This window comes from Prinia subflava, chromosome 3 (genome assembly GCF_021018805.1).
Source record: "Prinia subflava isolate CZ2003 ecotype Zambia chromosome 3, Cam_Psub_1.2, whole genome shotgun sequence".
Classification (NCBI taxonomy): domain Eukaryota; kingdom Metazoa; phylum Chordata; class Aves; order Passeriformes; family Cisticolidae; genus Prinia; species Prinia subflava.
Window position 1 is genome coordinate 39,922,831 of NC_086249.1, and position 22,030 is coordinate 39,944,860.

The 22,030-nt window shown below is 38.9% G+C and overlaps 1 protein-coding gene across 4 annotated transcripts in view; it reads right to left on the reverse strand.

The window, feature by feature from the left end:
- STARD13 (StAR related lipid transfer domain containing 13) overlaps positions 1–22,030 on the reverse strand; it is a 285,754-nt gene that overhangs the window by 158,498 nt on the left and 105,226 nt on the right. For all 4 annotated transcript variants that reach the window (XM_063394783.1, XM_063394784.1, XM_063394785.1 and 1 more), the window contains one exon: positions 2,587–2,620. In XM_063394783.1, the coding sequence (XP_063250853.1) occupies positions 2,587–2,620 (34 nt within the window). The remainder of the gene's footprint in view (positions 1–2,586; positions 2,621–22,030) is intronic.

Sequence of the window (22,030 nt, forward strand, 5' to 3'; positions counted from 1 at the left end):
CTGAACTGCCCTGTGCTCCTGATAGGGTGGGCTTATAGGTGCTCTTTGGTGGGGAGGGCAGGGTGACCCACAGGCACTCTGGGACAAAAACTCTTTTGGTCCCTGAGAGCTCTACAGCTCTGACCAAGAAAAAGGTCAGAAGAATAAGTGACAAAAGAGAATGAGAAAGAATAAGAAGTAAGAATGTAAGGGAAGAGTGATGCACAAAGCAAACTTGGGTACAACAGTGATTGCTATGTTCTGTGTGTGTCTGATACAGGCAGGACAGGTTTTCTCCTCATGCAAGAAATTTGAAACCAGAAAATTTATTATCCAGAAAGCACAGAAAATATAAGAAATGTTTAGCAACTGCAAATCTGGAAGAAACCCTTGTCCTTCAGTTCAAGACATAAATTTGCCTTTTTTTTGTAACTTAAATCATGTAATACTTCAGTGTAACAAATTTCAAAGCCAAAAGATTCAAAGTTAAATAAAAATTAACACTTCTCACTTTGAAGGCTGTTAAATCATTGCATGTTGAGATGTGTGTGCCTCTTCTACAGAAATGATTTTAAATAGAAATCAATGGATGCTAACCTTTTCCTGTAAAATGTTCAATTTGAAGAAATGGACATTTTTTGCCAGAAGCATTTAAATGATAAATTCATTACCAGCTCTACCATATGCTAGATCTCTATGACTAAAGTTTCACCTCAGTGACCAAACTGTGTCAGAAAATGACCTGTCATTCTTCTTTCATGCCTGCAGTCATCAGATTTTCAACCATCACTCTACTGTTCTACTGCTAGGATGAGTGCTAAAACTTTATCTCTTTTAGTGACAAAATTAATATTGTCATAAAAGAAAAACAATTAAAAATCAATCATACTATAAAATGGGAACACTGTTAAAATAATTAGTTTTATTTGAACTGCATGTGCCATTGACATGTTTTCCTTTTTTTAATAAAGTGAGGCTTCAGTGGTGCAGAGAGGTTTTGATCCAACAATGAATACAATTAAAACAATTGCTCAGTCAATCTCTGAACTTCTGAAATTTTTTTAGCTTTGGAAAAGCCCAGGCATGTGTTCCATTGGCAAATACCATCATGAATAAATACACATCCAAATCATAAAGCACGAAAAGTTAATGTGTATAGATCTTGAATGAAAATACATACATTTACACTATACTCAGCAGCCTTCATGTTTTGTTGGCCTGAAGTTAAATACATGAGGGTGAAATTGCCTACAGAGACCTGAGTTTTCCAGTCCAGGGTTTCTGGCATTTTGCTAAGCTACCAAGTTTGCCAGCAGAGCCACTGAGTCAGTGACAATGGCTCCAAAAAGCTGTGCTCATCTGATCCTAACCGAGTTAAGGCTGGCCCCTGGAATGAACTGCAGATGCAGTTTAGATCAGAGACAGATGAAAGAAGAAATCACTGAGTGAACAAACTGGCTTAAACTAGTCCTTCAACCCAAAGAAGAGATGCTAAGTCATCTAGGGACAGAGGGATAATTACAGCAGTGATGTCCAATTACTTTCCTTTTAATTGGCACACACTCCATACATCCTGACTAACAAAACAGAAAATGCAGTCAGAAATGGGTGACTCCAGAGGTCAGTTGGTTTATGACTGAAATACTTCTAGCTGGCAAAGACTTTGTGGAAAGGAGGATTCATCTAGACTTTGGGGACATTTCTTTTTGCAAAACTCTGAGGCTGTTATTAAACCCCACTAACCCACTTTCTGGGAAACTTCCTTTTCTCTGTATTTCTTAATTGTGCTTCATTACAATTTAATAAGGACATTTACTCTCAATTAAGCAAATCATCCAAGCGGTTTCTTACGCCTGTTGCAATTAATTGGTCTTGTCAAACGCGGGTTTAATTGTGTGTTAAGTATCTTGCTGAACCAGGATCTGTGTGTGTGTACATGTCTGTCTATCCAAACCTTTCCTCCGCTCCTAGCATGATAATGTATGTGCAGTTCAGGGTATCTGAGCCTTTAGCTCCACTTACTGCTCTGGCCTTGGTGCCTTGCTGGCCCTAAATAATTCCTCTATAATGGTCAAACTCACTAATGCTGTTAATATTGAAAAATGCTTCAGCCAGATGGTGGGCTCCTGCCAAGGGAGAAATCAGGCACTGTGACTCCGCCACTTTGGGACATGTGGGTCCCAGGGATCTAATGTTGTTAGATTTTTTGCAAAATATGCCTCTGTAATGAGCCTCTTCCTAAGGTTCAGCTGTTGAGTGACTGAGACAGAAAAAGCTCTGAGGTGCTCCTCATCTTTTCTCATGTCTCACACACACACCAGTGCCATGGCAAGACCTTGAGTCCTACTGTGACACCAGTAACAAATGCTTGGGTTTATCCCCATTATTTTAGAACCAGGCAAGGTCTAAGTCAAAAGGTGATGAATTATCAGCTTTCCTAAGAACCACTTTAAACCTACACCAACAGGTCATGAACAGCAGCATGGAAATAACTGTCACAGATGCACTGAACACCCATTTAATGGCAAAGATTCCCTGGGTCCTCCATCAATCCATGCATGGTTACACAAGCCACCAAGAAACCTTCAAGAAGCAATGCAGACTTACCTGGTTTTTCCTTGCACAGCTTCTGAAACAGCATCTGTAAGAAAGTGATTTTTCTTTAATAATGGTGCATTTTTTTCTTCAAATAAGTTCCACATTTCAAGATGACAATCTATGTAATTATTAGTCACCACCTTATATAAGGCATGAAGTCCAGAGCTTATCAATAAAAATCATGCAGAATAGCTAGTTTTGCTTGCTAATGACAACCTGGCACCCATTCTCCAATCAGCTTCACCTGTCCTGCAGTGAGTGAGTCTTGGAGCATCCTCTACAAGCAGAGCAGGTGCTGCAAGGATACATGAAGTATAACACACTGGAACATGCCTGAAAGGGTCTTGCAATGCTGGTAGGGCTCAGGGAGCAGACAGGCTGCTGAAAAGTTGTGTAGGCAGCTCTACTAATGGGCAAGAAACAGGACACTGCAACCTGGAAAGGTAAATGCAGGTTTCCTGTTCACCTGTGACCGAGATAGAGTTGCTCTGCTCAGACTCATAGGCAAACTGACCTGCCATGTTGTTTTCTTCATATTTTTCACTTTTCTGCTTTGGGTTTGCCAAGCTAAATGAAAGGGGTGCCATTAACACCACACTTGGATGCACCTCTTGGTCCATTTCTTTTCTCTTTAATAGCTTTCAGTGCCCAAATGAGGACGTTGTTGGCAGTGAATAAATGCATTTCCTTTCCTAGATCCATCAACTCTCTCAGTAATGCAGGCTGTAAATGAAACTAGCGTAACGGGTGAAACTGCACCTAATTATTTAAAAAAATTAAACAGAAGGGTGAACAGATTCCTCCAGGTATGAGTGTGAAGTGCCCAATATGCAGGCAGCTGAAAAGAGCCACTCCTGTGCCTTGCAGTGACACACTCCCTGTTCCTGTTAAATGCTTATCCCCACACGGACAACCCCAACTGCACCTTTCCATCAGATGCACCAAGTACTCTGTTATCTCTTCAGTCACTATTGCTTCTGCAGTCTTGATAGGAATCTGTCTGTGAAAACATGCTTTTTATTTACCTTTTATTTAATAAAGAATTTTACCGAGATATTGGAAAATTCCTCCTCTGAGCACGGAACTGAATTGATTAGGTATCTCTCTTAATAATAGGGAAAGCACAGTCAGGCTACATTTTTTTTTTTGCCTTCTGCAAGGCAATTTCATTCTAAAAAGAGCCTCTTGCTCCATTGCAAGGTCTGCCTGAGCAGCAGCTGAAGCTGACCTATCTTTAGCCAGCAGGGATCAAGTGGAGTGGTCACTTCTGATGGGAAGATAACGAGTGGCTGAGTTCAAACCAGGTTTCATTAGTGGCAAAGCATCTCATTTCCACAGAGAAGTAGGAAATTCAGGTGCAGGCTGCGTCAACTGGCAAGGGACAGGCAGGTCCCACATGAGTGTGCCAGGTTTTTTGGATGCCTTTCTGAGTGAGGCATATCATATTGTCTCACCACTCTTCAACGAGTTGTAGTGTTGTTTATCACCCCACATGGGGACAGGCACCTGATTTTTAGCATCACAACTCTGGCATAAGCCAGGTCAATGCCTAAATCGCTATACTGAATCTTTGGATAAACACTTCTTGAAGAATACATAAATGATATGTGAATCAAAAATAAATATGTCAGTCCTTCATGGATAGCTGGTTTGTTTGTTCAAGTGCTGCCAGAAGGACACCAGTTATTAAAATCATACCCAGGCTATGTTATCTTCCAAGATCTTTTTAGGATGCCATACAAAAAAGGATGCAAATTATTGCTGGAACAATCCCAAATGGCAACAGAAAGCTGCCAACAAAAAGTGATTTATGGAAATGATAAGGCACTATGCAACTGATTGTGTAACAAAATACATTTATTGGAGGTCTAGCAACCCATCTGAACAGCATGGAACCAGCTAATCAAATATATAGAAACCATGGACCAAGAGAGTACAACTCTAGCCAAAAGACTGTTGCAGCACCTGCTGTTATGAATAATAAAGAAATCATTTGTGTACAACTCCAGCTGGAACAATTTTGGAAGTGCAAGTGTCAAACAGAAGCCAAAGATAAACACACTCTGCTGATATAGCCATGTTTTATTTGCTGAAGCATGTAAACCGGCCCACAGAAACGAGGAATGTTTAGATGCTGGGTGCATTCCTCCCCCTCAGCAGTCCCGTGTTCCAGCAGGGCCATCCCACATTCACCTCTGTGAGAAAAGGTCTCCGAAAGCTTGCCTGGGCAGTGTCACCCAGTGCTCTGTGATCGGAGCAGGATGAGCCAGTGACATGAATGAGGCAATTGTACTCTCAGTGTTGGTGCAGCTAGCTCAAGAAAGGCCGTGGATCTATTGCTGGGAGGAAAGTGGACATGTTGCATTTATAAAGTACCTGACATGGCCTAAGGCTTCACCAGGGGAAGTTCTGATTGGATTTTTAAAAACCTTTCTTCACAGAAATCATTGCCAAGCATCGAGGCAGGCTGTTTGTTCAGGGAAGGGTGGAGTCACCATCCCTGCATGTATTTAAAAGATGTGTAGATGCAGATGTGGCACTGAGGAACATGGTTTAATGGTGGACTTGACAGTGTTAGGTTAATGGCTGGACTTGATGATCTTTGAGGTCTCATACAACCTAAGTGATTCAATGATGCAGTGGTTTTCCTGAAAGGCATTCTGTGTGGAAACAAATTACTCAAATGAACTCCTTGGATGAAGTGGAAGTGAAGGTAGAAGCAAAACACCAGCATTATAAAGTCAACAAGGAAAATAAACATATTCAACAAAAAACTGTTTCTCTGATGTGTATATAAACTTTCATGGTTATAAGTGATCAGGACATGGAACTCATCAAACAACTGCATTAAATTACTTAATAATATCCCAGAAACCTCATTGTCACATAAAAGCTTTTTTTTTTAACACAGATTATGAAACAGTTGACTGGAACAACTTCAAAACCATTTTAATTTGCAACAACACAGGCATTCTGCAATGCTAGCCAATCCTGTAATATCATACACAATTTCAAAGGAAAAAAAAGACCATTTTGCATCCAAGTCTTGCTTCCCTCTTCCCCATCAACCTCTATTAGTTATTAGCTCCTTTATGCTCCCATTTTAAATATGTCCATATCTTCCACTGGTATTTCTAAGTACCTGTCAAACTGTCATCATTCACTTTCAGGAAATCACACCCTCCAAAAAAAAAAAAAAAAAAGGCAATTAGTGTATCTGTTCAGCATGCAAATAACTCTTCTAGACATTTAATAAAAATGCCGGAGAATTTATTCAACATAGATATGGTATCAAAAATATCACTGCTATCAAATAAACCCTGGCATTTGGACAGGACTACTTTACATCTGCTTTTAATAAAAAAGGCTTTGGATTCTGTAAGCTTATGTTCTGCAGTGAGCAACCGGCAGCACCACTCTGAAACACGACACTCCTTGCAGAGGAAAAGGGATAAACCTGTATGACTTCCACTGGTTCACTGATACTGAAGGAAAGCACTCTAAACTGAAAAAGGTCCTGCAAAGTATAAAGATTGAAAAATCATGCTGGTTCTTCATTCTAGCAGTTTAATAACTTGTTAGGCTTTAATTACAGTGACATATAGGCAGTTTTAAAGGAGGAAAACAGCAATCTACATGCAAAACTCAATCATCTGCAGGTTCAGTCACCAGGTTTATTAGATCCTTTCAGAAAGATGTTGACAGAAGGAAAGAAAATCCTAGTTACTACTTCAAAATAAAATTCTACAGCCCAAAAAGGGAAGTAATATTATGACACTCAGCAATGTTAGCCTTAACTTGAAGTTACCTGGCCCCTGCAATGAGCTCTTCAATCTGTATGACACTTGCAAGTTCCCTGGAGCATGTTAGTCAGCGGAGAATAATGACAATACTGAAGGTATTCCATAGAAAATGTTGTTGAGACTGCTGTGTCAGAAATTTGATTTCTCTCAGAGACTTGGCACCCATCTTTGGTACAGGGTTGAAACTGCTGCTGGATTTTAGTGCTTAAGATGCATCTTCAAAGGCTGAAAACAGGGCTCATAATTTTTCTTTAAAATACGACCACTGCAGAGGTGTTTACTAGAGACCATATTTAATACATGGCCTGAGTCCTATTGGAGAAGTCAGTTGTGGCATGGGAGACAGATCTTGATTGGATAGAATTCTGCCTCATACCTGTTGCATCACAACACATTGGCCTTCTCAGCAGGTTAGAAAGTAGGGGGAAGGCAAAATTCTGGATTTCTTCCATTGAACCTGAGCTACTGTGCTGCAAACTATTCATGATGGGGTCAAAAAAAGAAGCTTTAACAGTTCCCCAGTCTGCAGTCAAGCAAGTCTTCTTGCTTGTTCACAAGAAGAGTGACCAGCAGGTCAAGGGAGGTGATTCTGTCCCTCTACTGCCCTCTCATGAGACTCCACTTGGGAGTGCTGCATCCAGCTCTGGGGACTGCAGCACAGAAAAATCGTGGTCCTGCTGGAATGGACTCAGAGGAGGGCCACAAAGATGATCAGGGGGCTGAAAAATCTCTCCTATTAAGACAGGTTGAGAGAGCTGGAGAAGAGAAGGCCCTGGGGAGACCTCACTGCAGCCCTTCAGTGCCTACAGGCAGACTCCAAACATCTGTAAGAATTCAGAGAACACAGACATGTCTTTTGAAAACCCTGAGCATAATATTCTGAGCTGTATTCTAAAAAGATAAACCTGTAAATACTACTGAGAGATATAAAAGCAAATTTAACAATTGTGCACAGCTGTTAAAGGACGCTTAATGAAAATTAGAAAATTAATTTCCCTAGTTTAGTATTTCGGTTGGCAAAATTACCCTCACTTACACTTTTAAAAATGCATTTTTCTTTAGTCTAAATATTTATTTTATTTAATTTTGCACCAAGATCAGTGCTGGTTCAAAAATCTTTCCTAAAAAGAAAGAGTTATTCAATTGCTTTTTTTTCTGTTTGCTACAAATACGTATCTATTTTGCCTATGTACTATTGATAGAAGTTTAGAAAATAAGTGACATTTCTTATGGCTGCTGTTTTGAAAGCTTTGATCAAGTAGAAAACTGCCTGGAAACCATTTTAAAGTGAAAGCTTTTGAATGGCATTAAAAAAAAGGTTTACAATAAGTGGAGCATGGCAATAATAAAGTATATAAAAATGAAAACCATTTCAACAATGTTCCAAGTGAGATTAGAAGAAAAAGAGCTTCAGTTTTCTTTCAGAGACTAACATAAAGAACATGCATTTCAGTAAGTGTAATTTATCATACTTATCTAAAAGAATTTATTATATTAATAGACCATGGAGATTTTACCTTTAGCAGCTGGTAACATAATTTCCAAATGTCAAGTAATTACAGCCTGGGGGGTTATAACCAAATTTTTACTGAGGAGGATTCAGTTCCAACACGTGAGGAGCATCTATTTGTAGTGAGTGCTAGGGTGTGCCTCTATGGTATTTTTTTACTGTATTAACCCATTGCAATTGCTCATTTTGCCATCAGATTGGATGATACCATTCATCCCGGTGGCTCAGCTGACTGTGCCTATTTGTCTTGCACCTGCTCTAGCACTCATCTTGACAAATGGGAATCAAAAGCAGCAGAACATTAATTTTATCCTCAAACAGTTTCTGCTCTTTAATTTGTTGCTTTCATCACAAGAGCTCCATTACAGCTCCATTTCCTCTGTTTCACATGTCACTCTAATGCAAGCACTTTGTTTAATATGCTGTAATCTGGGGTTTTTTTTGCTGTCATTCACTCTACATTACCTTTGCTCCAGCTATGATTTCCCCTATGGAATAAAATGACTGTGTTTACTATTCCATGGTCTTGAAGAGTGAACTATCTGATCTCCTGAATTTGGCCCCAGTACCACTAGTGGAAGTCTGAACATGAAAATTTTCCTATTATTTAATGGATAGCAAAAAGCCTCCATGTTGACAAGATCCTCTTTGCTGCTGACTATGCCACACCACATAGGCAGGTATGCTCAGATATCAGCATTTACATTATGGTAAAAAACATGTTGCAGTAGTTTGCAACTGATCCACAAATCCCACTGAAGAATGACAGCAATAATAAGCGAATCAGTAGAAGTGGTAATTTGGAGCCTGCAACTGTTGAGGACTTTTTCACCACTCTTTTTCCATTAAAGATTCAATTGATATGACTTTTCAACAGAGAATGTGAATTATCAAATAAAAAAGCAAATTGTTAAAAGGTTTCATCTTGATAGCTTTGAAAGAAAAAGTACTTTTTGTATTGAAAATATGTTTACTTTAATATTTAATTCATTGTATTACATTACATGAGAAATTTGCAAAGCCTGGTCTTGGACCATATAAAAAAATTTTACAAACTGGCAAAGCATTTCACAGAACAGAAAAACTATTTCTACCAATATATGTACTTGAAACCATGAAAAAAGGGCATCAAGGTATCGTAAGTTTAGACACCTTCTTCACCTTCACGGATTTTATAATAATTATATAATTATAATAATTATAATATTATAACAACATTATAATTTGTAATATTATATAATAATTATATAATATATAATATAGTATTCTAATATTTTATAATAATATATATTTTATATATAATATTATATTTTATAATACATATAAATAATTATTTATAATAATTTTGAAGGTCACTGGAATTAGTTTAGAAAATAGCTCTGAACAGGTAAAATTGTTATTTTTAAAATATTATTTTGGAGATACAGATATTTAAAACTCCTGAATGTTACTTTGCTGTAATACATCCATAGTAATTTTCTTAAATTTTTTGGGATTCTATAGTGTGCTCATGGAAGTCCATGTTCTAACCAAAGCAAGCTGTGAGAACAGCTTCTCTGTTGTCACTATTTTGCCCTTTGTGGCCAGCTGGATATATCTGAGAGACAGAACACAGATGTTTCACTGCAGAAACAGATGCCCCTCGGCCCTTCAAGGTGACCAGGGCAGCCAAACAGGTCTGGTTCCACCTGGTGTAAAGTGATGATATACTCCCATTCTCTCTCACTTACACAAACTCTCAATAGTACTTTCCACTTTTATGTTTTTAGATATGCTTTACAGTAGCCAATATTTTAAAATCTAATTTCTAACCTGACAGTTGGGTATTATGTTCTGGCAAAGCAGGTACAGGCAGCCTCAAGAATTTCACCAAGGAGACAGCTTGTGGAATATGTATGCACTTTTGGTTCATAATGGTGTCCTAAATGTTCAGTTCACCCTACCCAATTCCCAATACCCACCCTTAAGGATCACTTCCTCACAGGATACAGTTCTGCCACGTCTCGGCAAATTTTATCCTGATAAAATCAGAAAATGTCCTCTTCATCATGCTTTTACCTTTAGCAAGGCCCAGAAGCACTTAGTCATTCTGAACTCTCGACTCTGCAGCAGGACTAACATCAACATCCTCAGAATTGTGCAAATAACAATTAGTGCTCAGTCCTGTACTAAGATAACCAGCCACCCTTCTGTATAAACAAAGACATGAGTAAAAACCAGAGATAATGTAGTTGTCATAACATATGCGTGGGGGTCAGGTGGAAATGTGATGGGGTGGAGGTGAGAGGAAGAAAGGCAAAAAAGAGCAATGACTGCCAAACGGAGATGAACAAAAGTGAGAGGCCAGAGTAGCCCCTGCTTTTTACAATCCTGGAAAAATACAGTGAGTCACACTTTGCTATCATTTTTACCCTCTTGAGTAGGAAGAAGTGCTATATCTATTTTAAAGATAGAATGAAGTGGGAAAGGTACAAGAGGTCACACAACAACAAAGAGAGGCATGAAAGCCAGGGACTGCTATCCTGCTCTGGGAAATGAGTGATTGCTAAAGCAAACAGCAGTTAGCAGTAATCCATGGCAGAACACGAAAACCAAGCCCTGTGAGCTCTGGCTACAGCTGTGGTGTTATTTTAGCTTGGCCCATAGCAGTACTTAGCTGGGAATGAACTTCAGACTGCCATTAGCAGCAGTTAGTTTGTTTTCACTACTGAGTGTCCACAGAAATGTTTCATAATGGCTAGGCTCTAAGTGGATATCAGGTATTCTCTTTCACAGTCAATAAAACTCATAATTGTAATTTAGTCTTAAACAAAAATGCACTTTTCCCCATAAACTGATGTATTAGCCATCAGTTAAAATCTTGGTCAACATTTTAGGCTTCTTGAGGAAAACCAACACAGGTTTGTTTAGTGGTCATTTTCCAGTAGAAGATAAAGCAAAGATAAGTGAAGAATAAATGGTTTTATTCCAAAGAGTTACTAAAAACACAGAAGTTGTGCACAGCAGAAGAGCTGTGGACAGCTTCGTGAGAACACCTGTAGAATATGTCAGCTAGCATCTCTGCCCCTTCTGGCATCCCAGCAAGGGCTGATGCCCTTAGGAGAAGCAGACATTCTAAATGTTTTGTATCTTGTAATTTATACATTTTAGTCTTCATTGAGTATTTCAGTACTGGAAACCTGCTGTAAATATTTTTCAATCTGTGATTTTTTTGTGTGTGCTTCTGTGGTTTTGTCTCTGTTTATCAGAGCTGTTATGCCAGTTTTAAAGAAAAACCTTTTCCCGTGCAAAGGACATGACTTCCCTTTTGGAAGTTTCATAGTTCTCCCTTTCTAAGAAAGAACAGAATGGCTTTCAGTGTGCCAGCACCAGGTAAGAGGAACCCACCTACATCACCACCTCCACAGCAAATGCACACAAGATGTGTCAGAAACGACAACTCCAAATTCTAGTGTAGCCCATAGGAAAACCGATGTTTGTGATGTGTATTGACTTCTGTTGTTTATTTTCAAAATGAACACTTCAACCCATACAAATAAAGGATAATGCATTTTTGTTATGGCTGCAAAGTTAATATTTTCACAGAAAAGCATTCATTTCCCTTTGCAGTGGGGTTCACTGCCAGCAAATGCCCAGGTGCAATTCAGATAACGGCCATGTATACACCTAAACAACTTCAAAGCCCTGTGTTCCCAGCTGCTTGCCTTTTTCCCTGACCAGCCAAGATTATACACATGGTGAGAAAAGGTAGGTGAAATTATGCTGCATCAGTAGTTGAGAACCACTTATGCACATATGAGCTAAGAACAAGAGGGTTGCAGTGCACCAAAAGCCTAACAGACATGTATAGCTTGAAATCATTTAGACAAGGCATGCTCAATGTTAATACTATGCTTAAATCGATTTATTTTTATACACTAACTGTGATGGTGGGCTACATTTGACTCAACACACTCTGGAGACACTGGATCTAGAAGTCTTCTCTACAACATACACCTCATGAACCCTAACCACTCCCTCTTCTCCTCCCCAAGTAAGCATATGAACACATATATAGACACACACACTTTTAGATATCTATATCTATATATCTACATCTATATCTATATCTATATATATACACACACACATGTTTGTGTGTGTGTGTGCCTCTGATTTACCCATCCTTCTAATCTTTTCCCTGCAAAAATTGCTGAGGTTGAGAGAGCATAAATTTGTGTGCTCACATACTGAAGGGGCTGCTGGCTTAATCTGTGACCTCCAGCAAGTCAGCACAGCACTGACAAAGAAATGAATGCTCTTCAGCTAGTTATGAACATCCCCACTGCTACCGTGACCCCTGGACTACTGCTATCCAGAGCAAACCCTTAAGCAGTTTGGTCTCTAACTTCTGCAGCTAGATCGCTCCTAATACACAAGTCTAACTGCAAGTCAGAGACGTTAGGCTTTCAACAGCCATAACCATATTTTATAATTTACTGTCTTACAGACATCACAAAATGTCTGTACAGAAGCCTTGACCTTAACTTTTCTGTGTCATATCATGTTTAAAATCATTGGCAAAAGTCACAATGAGGTGCTTAGTCACCTGCATGCCTCCTTCTCTGACAACAGGAGAGAGCAGAAATTTGGTAGGGACTAGCTGAAATTTCCCCCTCTGGCCCTCCATCCTCCCACAAACACACACACATTCCTGCATAGCCTAAAGCATATTCAAACTAATTTCAATGTATGTAGTACTGGCTAAAGCTATTTTAAAGGAAAAAAAAAGATAAAAAAAGAAACATTTTACTTCTTTAAATGGAGTAAAATCACTGCACTTCCACAGAGGGGTTATAAAATTGGCATGTATTACTTCTCAGCTGTCATGGACAGCCAAAACAAATATATTTACAGAACTATCTCTATACCTTGTGCTCTTGTATGAAGAGCTTGTTTTATGATTCTCTGCAATGCAGACAAACAATTAATTTCTGTTCCTTTTTTTTTTTCTTCTGGTAGCTAAGCACCATGACCTTCCTAGAAATATTCAAGGATCCTTTAGTGGAAAACTCCACACTCTCTTCACAATGTTATTGTTCTCCATAGCTCAATATGATTTCTAAATGGAATAAACTGAACTTAAAATTATAGAATTATAAAATGTGGTAATAGGCAAGTTTCAGACAATTGATATAAAAAGAAAAAGAAATTTTTCATAGCATTGCTTAACATTTATGACATGTTTGTTGAACAATTTTTATACCACTCACATGCATATCATGGACTACAACTAAATGTTGATGGAATGAATGGAGATTTTTCTATCGACTTGCATACCTTTAACTTTTTGTCCTTAATCACTGGGACAAATATCATCCTTCTCTGTTTTCTGTTGTGTAATTCAAGTTAATGGCCACTGCTTAAAATTTGTCTTTACAGTTAGATTTAAGGCACTATTCATCTTTCAAAAAGCACTGATTTTACAAAAAAAATCATTGCTTCAGCTGATCTTAAATCAAGGTAGGTCTGATTTATATGAACTATAAGTCAGATCCAACAAGAATAAACTTTTAAAGTGAAAATTTTTGTGTCAACCCAGAAAATTGAAAAACCACCATGGAGGGTGCATGTACTGATCCACATCTATCTTCTGCCCAGTTTTACGCACTCAGTCACTGAAACTAAAAATAATGCCAACTCACGATGCAACATCTGAGATCAGAAAGCAGTTATTGCTATTCATTTTCAAAAAGTTATCTCCTAATTAGTATACTCTAATGTTCCAAGAAAAGAAAATTAGAGTGGAAACATTTGAAAAGGGCTTCTTAGTGGGCAAAACCTACTAATTAATGCATGAAAGGATTTTCAGCTTCCTATGCTCTCTGGCTGGGCTTCTGGACTATTGTCAGAATGCACATCTGCAGCAACCTTGGTGCTACCAGCTGCTGGAAAACTGGATGCTGAGATGTCTCTCTGCCTTTACAGCTTGAATTCTGTTTCAGCATGGAAATGTACATTTGATTAGTAATTCTTTTATTAATTATTGAGGAAGATGAAAGTGTCTGTCCCAAGGTGTCACGGCTCTAAGATGAACTCGTTCCCCATTCCTTGGGACCCCCATGCTGTCTGTATAAAGAATAATAGCTCTCAGTTATTGAAAGACTCAGTTTGCCCTGCTATGGGATAGATTTCCTACACAAATCATTTCTCCAGAAGCTGGAGCAATAATTTTTTACTTTGTGGGGTAATGACATGACAATAAAGGAGAGATGCCACATTACAGTCATTCATCATGTAGCCTGTGCTACAATTGATAGTGACATGTATCTGAGCACTTGTCCCTACTGCACTAGGAGTAAGACAGGATGTGTACGTAACCATAAGTAGCTCTTTAGCCAGAGAAACATGTAAATTCATGCATGTAAATTAATGCAAATGAGTTTTTAAAGTTTGCTAACCTCTTGACAGCTGATGGAAAAAAGTTGGAGGGCTTTCTCCCAGGATTAGCTGTACCTCAGGACTGCCAGCTAGGTCTTGAGTTAATCTAGGACCTACAACACCTCATAAGAGGTTGAAGGTGACCATCAGATACATAAAACCTTACTACGAACTGCTAGAGTTAATTACAGAACACCTGGAATTTTGATCTGCTTATTATGTAACTTCAAATGTTTCATCCCTTGCACCAATAGCTGAGGCTTCCTGGCCACTTGCACCTTCACATTGAGGGCACTCCAGCATTTTAGGGATCTTAGTCTTTAAAACTCATTTATCACTAGAAATGCCTACTAATATTTTACACCTGATAAAAAGAAGAAAAAAAATCAATTAAAGCATTAATGTTTACACCAAGCCAAATAGGACAGTATCGAAACAGACTCAAGGACATACTTTATGACAGCATATTTTAGCTAACCAAGTTTAACAGCCATAAATAGTGTCAAGCCTCCTTATCATCTCCATGATTAAAGAATGAGAATAGGTAACTCTAGGCAGATGATATAAGAAAGGAGAAGAGGACTTACATATTAATCAACTATGAGATTAAGGAACTATCATTATTTCAATGACTTCTTTATATTTCAGCATTTAGTACCCTTTTAGTCTGCATTCATAGCTATACAAGCCCAAACAGGCAGCAAAAGCTGGGGGTATGTAGCATCATGATGCACTAGCTGGAGTTCCTCCAGTCTTCATGCTAAACATTCTTAAGGCTCTTTATAGATAACAGTCTGATTTCTTGCTGTATTTTTTCTGCGATGTGTTGCAATATTCTGCTTCATTCTATGTCAAATCTAATATAATTCATATCTAATCTTGGGCAAGCCTAAGCTCTCTCTTGACTAAAATGCATTCTAGCATGAACGTTTTTATTTTAGTAAATAATCAGACAATGACATTTCTATGGTGACTTATTTTAAAGAGTTCTGAAGGAAAGGAAGAGACACACAAATTACCTTCTGCACAAGGGAATTTCCACATTTGGTACCAGAATGTACCCACCTCTCTTATCTCCAGAAGTTGAAGAGTTTTTGATCTTGTGTTGTAAATTTTCAGTACACCACCTGCCAGCTTTTTGATAGTTACAGTGTTTTGAAGCATATATTGAGAGCTTTAGTCATATGAGATTAAAGTACAAATTCAAGACAACAGTAACACAGAGAATGCAGCAATTTACCATTTATGTAGTGTTATGTTATTTTATTGCTTATATTACAAAGTGCCTCACATTCAGAATTCAACCAGAAATGAGGTCACTTTTTAATGGGAACACACAATATATGAAAAACTAGGTCAAACCCCATGCATATGTATAGGATGAAAGGATCATCCTTGGATCGAAGATCTCACAGACTAGCTTAGACTTTCATTCTAGATGCTACACCAAATGTGACATTCTGTGAAGGGAACACTCCTTGCTCAGTTGTGTGATTATTCTCAAAAGTGCAATTCAGTCCTGGATCTTGAGAGGATGGAGAATAAAATGTCCAGTCAGGCGTTTAAGCTCCAGAGGGGACAAAAAACTCAGAAATCCCCACAGCTGAGCATTTTACAACAGTCAGCTGGAGATTTCTACACCAAGATTGGGGCTGTACTTAGGCCTCTCAAGAACTGTGGGTTTCACCACTACAGGATCTCAAGTCCCTGAATGTCTCTCAATTCCCTGAACCTCCAGGTAGGAGCTAGGGGAGTGAATTCTCTCCCACTGTAAGATAAAAAGAGGTTCAGGACCACTTGATGAAGCTAAATAGCCAGAAGTTTATGGGACCTGAGGACATGCATCCTAGGATTCTGAAGAAGCTGGCTGATCTTGTTACCAAGCCACTCTCCATCACATTTGAAAAGGCATGCCAGTCAGGCAAAGTCCATGGCCACTGAAAAAAGAGAATCGTTAGTTATTTTTACAAATATAAGAATGGAAGGCATATGGAACTAGAAAGGCTCATCTCTGTACTTGGGAAGGGCATAGAGAACATCTTCATGAAACCAATATTAAGGCACATGCAAGACAAGGAGGTGGTCCAAGACAGCCAGCATGGCTCCATAAGGACAAATCCGGCCTGATCAATCTGTTGTCCTTCTGTGATGGAGTGATGGCAACTGTTGAGAAGGGCAGACTGACAGATGTCATCTGCCCAGACTTCTGTACAGCCTTTGCCACAGTCCCATATGACACTTTCAGCCTTGGTGAGATGTGGATTTGAGGGGTGGACTATTAGGTCAATAAGGAATTGGCTGGATGGACACAGCCAGAGAACTGTGGTCAATGGCTCTGTGTCCAGGTGGAGGCCACTGACAGGTGGGGTCCCTCAGGGCCCTGTTCTGGCACCTGTGCTCTCCAATGTCTTCATCACTGACATCAGCAGTGGGATGAGTGCACCCTCAGAGAGTTTTCAGATGACACCAAGCTGAGCAGTGCAGCTGACACAACAGAAGGATGGGATGCCATCCAGAGGGACCTGGACAAGCCTGAGAAGTGGCCCTACAAGAACCTCAGGAGGTCCTACAAGTCCAGGTGCAAGGGGCTGCACCTGTCAGGGCCATCTCAGACATGAGTACAACCTAGGAAGGGAATTCATTGAGAGCAGCCCTGTGGAGAAGGACTTGGTGTTTCTTGTGCATGAAAAGCAGGACATGAGCCAGAAGTGTGTGCTCACAGCCCAGAAGGCAAACCACCACCTGGGCTTCCTCCCAAGCAGTGTGACAGCAGGGTGGGGGAGGTGACTCTGCCCCTCTGCACTCATGAGACCCCACTTGCAGTGCTGTGTCTTGCTCTGGGGTCCACAGCACAGGAAAGACATGGATGGACCTGTTAAAGCATGGTCCATAGGCCATGAAGATGATCAGAGAGGTGGAGGCAGGTTCAGAAGGCTGGGGTTGTTTAGCCTGGAGAAGAAAAGGCTCCAGGATGACCTCATGGTGGCCTTGCAGAGCTTAAAGTGGCCTACAAAACAGAAAGGGAGATCCATTTTTCATAGTGATGGGAGCAGGCAGTGGGTTTAAACTAAGAGAGAAAAGATTTAGATTAGGTGTTAGGAGGAAATTCTTTACTCAGAGGGTTGCGAGGTACAAGTTACCCAGAGAAGTTGTAGATGCTCCATTCCTTGAAGTGTTCAAGGCCAGCCTGGATGGGGGTCTGAGCAACCTGGTCTGGTGGGTGGCATCTCTGCCCATGGCAGAGGGATTGGAACTGCATGACCTTTAAGGTCCCTTCCAGTATAAACCATTCTATGATCAAGATGCTCAGGTGCCTACTAGAGATGTTTACAATTTCTGAACTGGTGCCAATGGATAATGGATACAAAAATAGACATGGCCAACTTTCTGCCACTAGTTCTGCCCCAACAATGTAATTAAAAACTGAAACATGCAATTTTGCATACACAAGGAAATACGTATTTACAGGTCATTTCAACAATGCTCTGATTTTTCAATACACTCAGCAGCTACTCTAGATCATGAAGCACAAGATTACGAAAAAGAAATTTAAAAAATAATTAAGGAATTCCTGGCAAGTTTTACATTCCCCTTTAAAAAAAAATTACATATGCCCTCCCTTCCTCCCTTCCCTCCAGCAAATACCACTCATGTTTAAGATTAGATTATTTTTCTCCCAATTCCTCTTTAGCTGCCAGAGAGTGACTCATTGTCAGATTGATCTAATTACAATCACAGACCTTGTTCTTCTGGTGTTACAAGGGAAGACTAGGAAACATAAAGGAAAAGGTCAATACAGAAAGAGTCTACAAGTCAGGATATGTTAAACAGTGCCACCAGTGATTTCTGTTGATTTTTCTATAGCATATTTTTACGATAATGCAACAGAAATCAGTTACACTTCTCAGACACCTACCTGAAATGTTGGTTTTGTTTCCACGCAACACTACAGGTTTTAGTTCTTCGGCATAAGAGTGAGACAAGAGTGAAACAATTTAATAATACAGTCTAATAATAGCATCATATAGTTAGCGTTAGTAGAATAATAAATGTGAGCTATTTATGTAACAAGCATGTGATATTTTGAAAGATTTATACATTTGGAAGCAGGGATCATTAAACACCAACTGTTCTCCTAAGACATTAGCAAAATGGGATTTTTTTAAACTTATATTTGCAGTGTTTAGCTTTTTAATATTATTATTCTGAAGATACTATAAGGCAAGCTCTATGTTAACTTATAGAACAAGGTACATTGAGCATATCGCATAGTGTCTAAGCAATGGATATAGGTTATGACTCTAATTTACACACTTTGAAGGCAAAAGTGTACTTAGAAAGAATGAAATTCTTTTCCTGAGAAGACCTACCTGTTGTTTGCCTTCAAGTTTTTCTAGGAGCCAAAGAGAAATGTTGAGTCTAAGGATCTTGCTTTGTCAGAATGTTTACTTAATGTTAGCAACAAATAGCAGTAAATTAGTGCACTACTGTAATAACTTTTGTGTTTTCATATACTTCTAATTTTCCCCGAGAATGTAATTAGACAGTAGATATTTAACTGTACTCTCCTTGTCACTGCCTTTATCTAATAGCTGACATTATGCTGCTAAATATGTCACCCCTGAGATTCTTCTCAATTTGTTTTGAGATGCTGACACGGTTGTAAAAGAAGTGCAGCTACCTTAACAGTTTTGCAGGGGAAACAATTAGTAAATCTTACCGGTCTGGCATTTCAGAATTAATTTGCTGGAGAAGTTCAAAATACTGAACAAACTCAATACTGATGCAGTAATACTTTGGAAGACATTGTTAATTGGAATTAGCAAAGCAGGTTGTTAAGGCTCTTTATTGCTTAATTTTATTAATGATGTTTCATTTTGGTTAAAAAACCAAACCCATAAACCTCATAATTGCAAATAATAAGATTTTGCCTTTTTTGTTTTGGAGATGAGATATGAAGTACAGCAAGTAATACTGCTTTCTGGTGACTAATTAAACAAACATAAAGGGGCTAGGAACATAAAATGCAGGCCACCTGAAAATCCTTACTGCAAAGGGACATCTCCTTGTAACCCAAACTCTTTTATTCCCAGGAAGATGTCTGTTACAGAACATGACTGTCCTCAGCAGTGGCTAAGGCAGTTGCATAGAAGAGACTCAGTTCAAGAACAGAGTAGAATAAATGAAAGTGAGAAGTCAAGAGAAAAATCAGAATTTCCATTGCAACATTTTTGTCATAAATAATGAAGAATCAGGTTAATGGAAGGTATGAAAAAACTGCAAACCTATATTGAAAATACGTGATTCATTCGTACATTTAACTGAAAATAAGTGCTTTTATATTCCAAGTCATCAAGATGTTAAATTTTGGCAGTTGTAACAAAACTTTGAGTTAATCTAACAGTATATTGCATATATGAGTTTGACTTCATCTAGTAACAGGTGTCTACAACACAAACATCTCAGCTGAGCCAGTTATTCTGTATGGGATATTGGTCATCTTACAGAATAATCTCCTGAATAAAGCACTCTCCAAACGTGCCTGGTTTTGCCTTTAAAGAGGATGACCACCTCTCCTTACATGTAAAAAGTCCAAAAAATCACGTTTTGTAGAAACAGCATTTTCCACAGAAATGCAGTATTGTGTAGCATTTGTCTTGCTGCACTGAATAGTCTCATGAAGGTCTGCAGGGGTTTAGAGAAAGTACCTAATAAATGTGGAAAATTTGAATCAAACAAAAAATGTAGCAGCATCATGGGAGGTGTGAAAAGTCTATGTGAAAGTGGATGCTAATAGACAAAGTCACTCATGCCAAGCTGCTTTCCTCAGTGTAAATACATCTCAGTGAAAAACATAAACTTGGTATCAAAGCTGCCTCCAAGGAGACAGCAGACACCTGTGTAAGTTTTTCAAAATATATTTCCAACAACCTGAAACTTAGGATTGGATTCATGCAGCAGAGCTAGCCCTTATAAACACATTTAAGGAATGCTCAGCAAGTGAATTACGGGGGAACTCACAAAAAAATGTTGATAAATAAGAGGTGATGCTTTGTGATGCAAAATAATGTGATAGAGGCTGGTAAATGGCCTTGGTATGCTGACACAAATTTTCTGCTCTTGTGGCATTCCTCCTGCAGGTCCTGGTCCCTGCTGTTCAGATACTCTCCTCAAGGTCCTGCCTTTCTTATATTTACTCCTGCTTTCCCACTTCATTTCCCCAGGATTTACTGTTGGAACTGTTCCTGCAGGCACCTCCATCACCTCTTCCACTGAAAAGGCAGCAGGTTTCCCAAGACCTACCATTAAAACCACTGCAGCCGAAACGGGTTACAGCATCCAAAATGAGCAGCTTGAAAATGAGGCCTGGGGTTGTAGAACTGGCCAGGTGGTGAAGTGTAGGACAATATGGAAACATTAGCAGCTGGGATAGCTACAGCAAGAAGAGAGTCTGTTTACTTTCTAAATAAATGGAGCACCATCACAGCTCACTGACACTCCACCCTCTGGCTTGCTCAAGCCAAAAAAAAGCTCATGGGAAGTTAGGATACACACAGAGAAGAAAGGAGAATAACACTGATAGCAAGGCAATGTCTTTTTGTGAATTAGTGTGAAGTGTCATGAAGGACATCATGGAAGAAGCACTGATAATCTCCCACAGGAATCACAAACTTTTAGAGGATTCATAAAGAAACCTCTCAGAGCTGTTAAAACTATGGAGAGAGCATGAAAAGAAAGGAGCTGTTGCTCCTTAGAAGAAATCACAGCATGGAAGATGTTGAGAAGTGCATACATATAGAAGGTATATCAAGATCTCTGTCTTAATTTGTAACCCTAGAACACCAACATCCAAAGCCATGAATTTTAAAACTGGGAATAGGAAACAAATTTTTTATGAAACAGGAAATTATACTATGACATACAGGAGGTTTTGAGTGCTAATGTTTAGCAAAGAGACAAAAGAACCCAGACACTTTTTGGATGTCAGAAATATCCATATTCACTATTTTTCAAGCCACTGCATTTTTGAAATGAAAATGCTTCAATAAATCTATTTCTACACAGGAGCCAAGCCTTCTGGGTGGAGGTTAAGTCCCATATTATTAGCAGCATATTCCATGTAAGCCTATTCACCAGGCTATAGTGATACCCTCTGAAATTTGTGTTTCTGGCCACCCTGAAAAAGACACTGTGGATCTCATCCAAATAACAAACCTCCCAAAATGCCCAGCAAACATTCCAAGAAGAGTTAAATAGAACATTACAAGGTGCTTAAAAAGTTATCATTAATTACAATTATGTTCTAAAATAATAAAAAACAGCCACAAGTTAAATACGTCAAATTTCTTTGCCTTAATTTTTCATTTCCTTAGTAGAAAACTCTAGCTAATATGGTCTCTGCAACACAATCCACTCATCAAACTAATTACAGTATAAATTTCTACTCAATCTGTTTAACTAAGCATTAGTTGGAAAGTTCTTGGGAAACCCTTACCAACATAGTGAAAACCTTCCTTTATATAAATCATTTGAAAGAATAAAAGAAAGGGAAGAAATCCATTGAAATTTAGCTCTTAGAAAGCTGATGAATAAGCTAATCTGTTACTGAGTGACTCAACATTCAACTGTTTAAAAATGGCATATGAACAAAAGCCCAGGAGAATGCCATTGTTCTGAGTTCTTTTCTTAATTAGTCCTCATGCCATTTTATAAAACTATT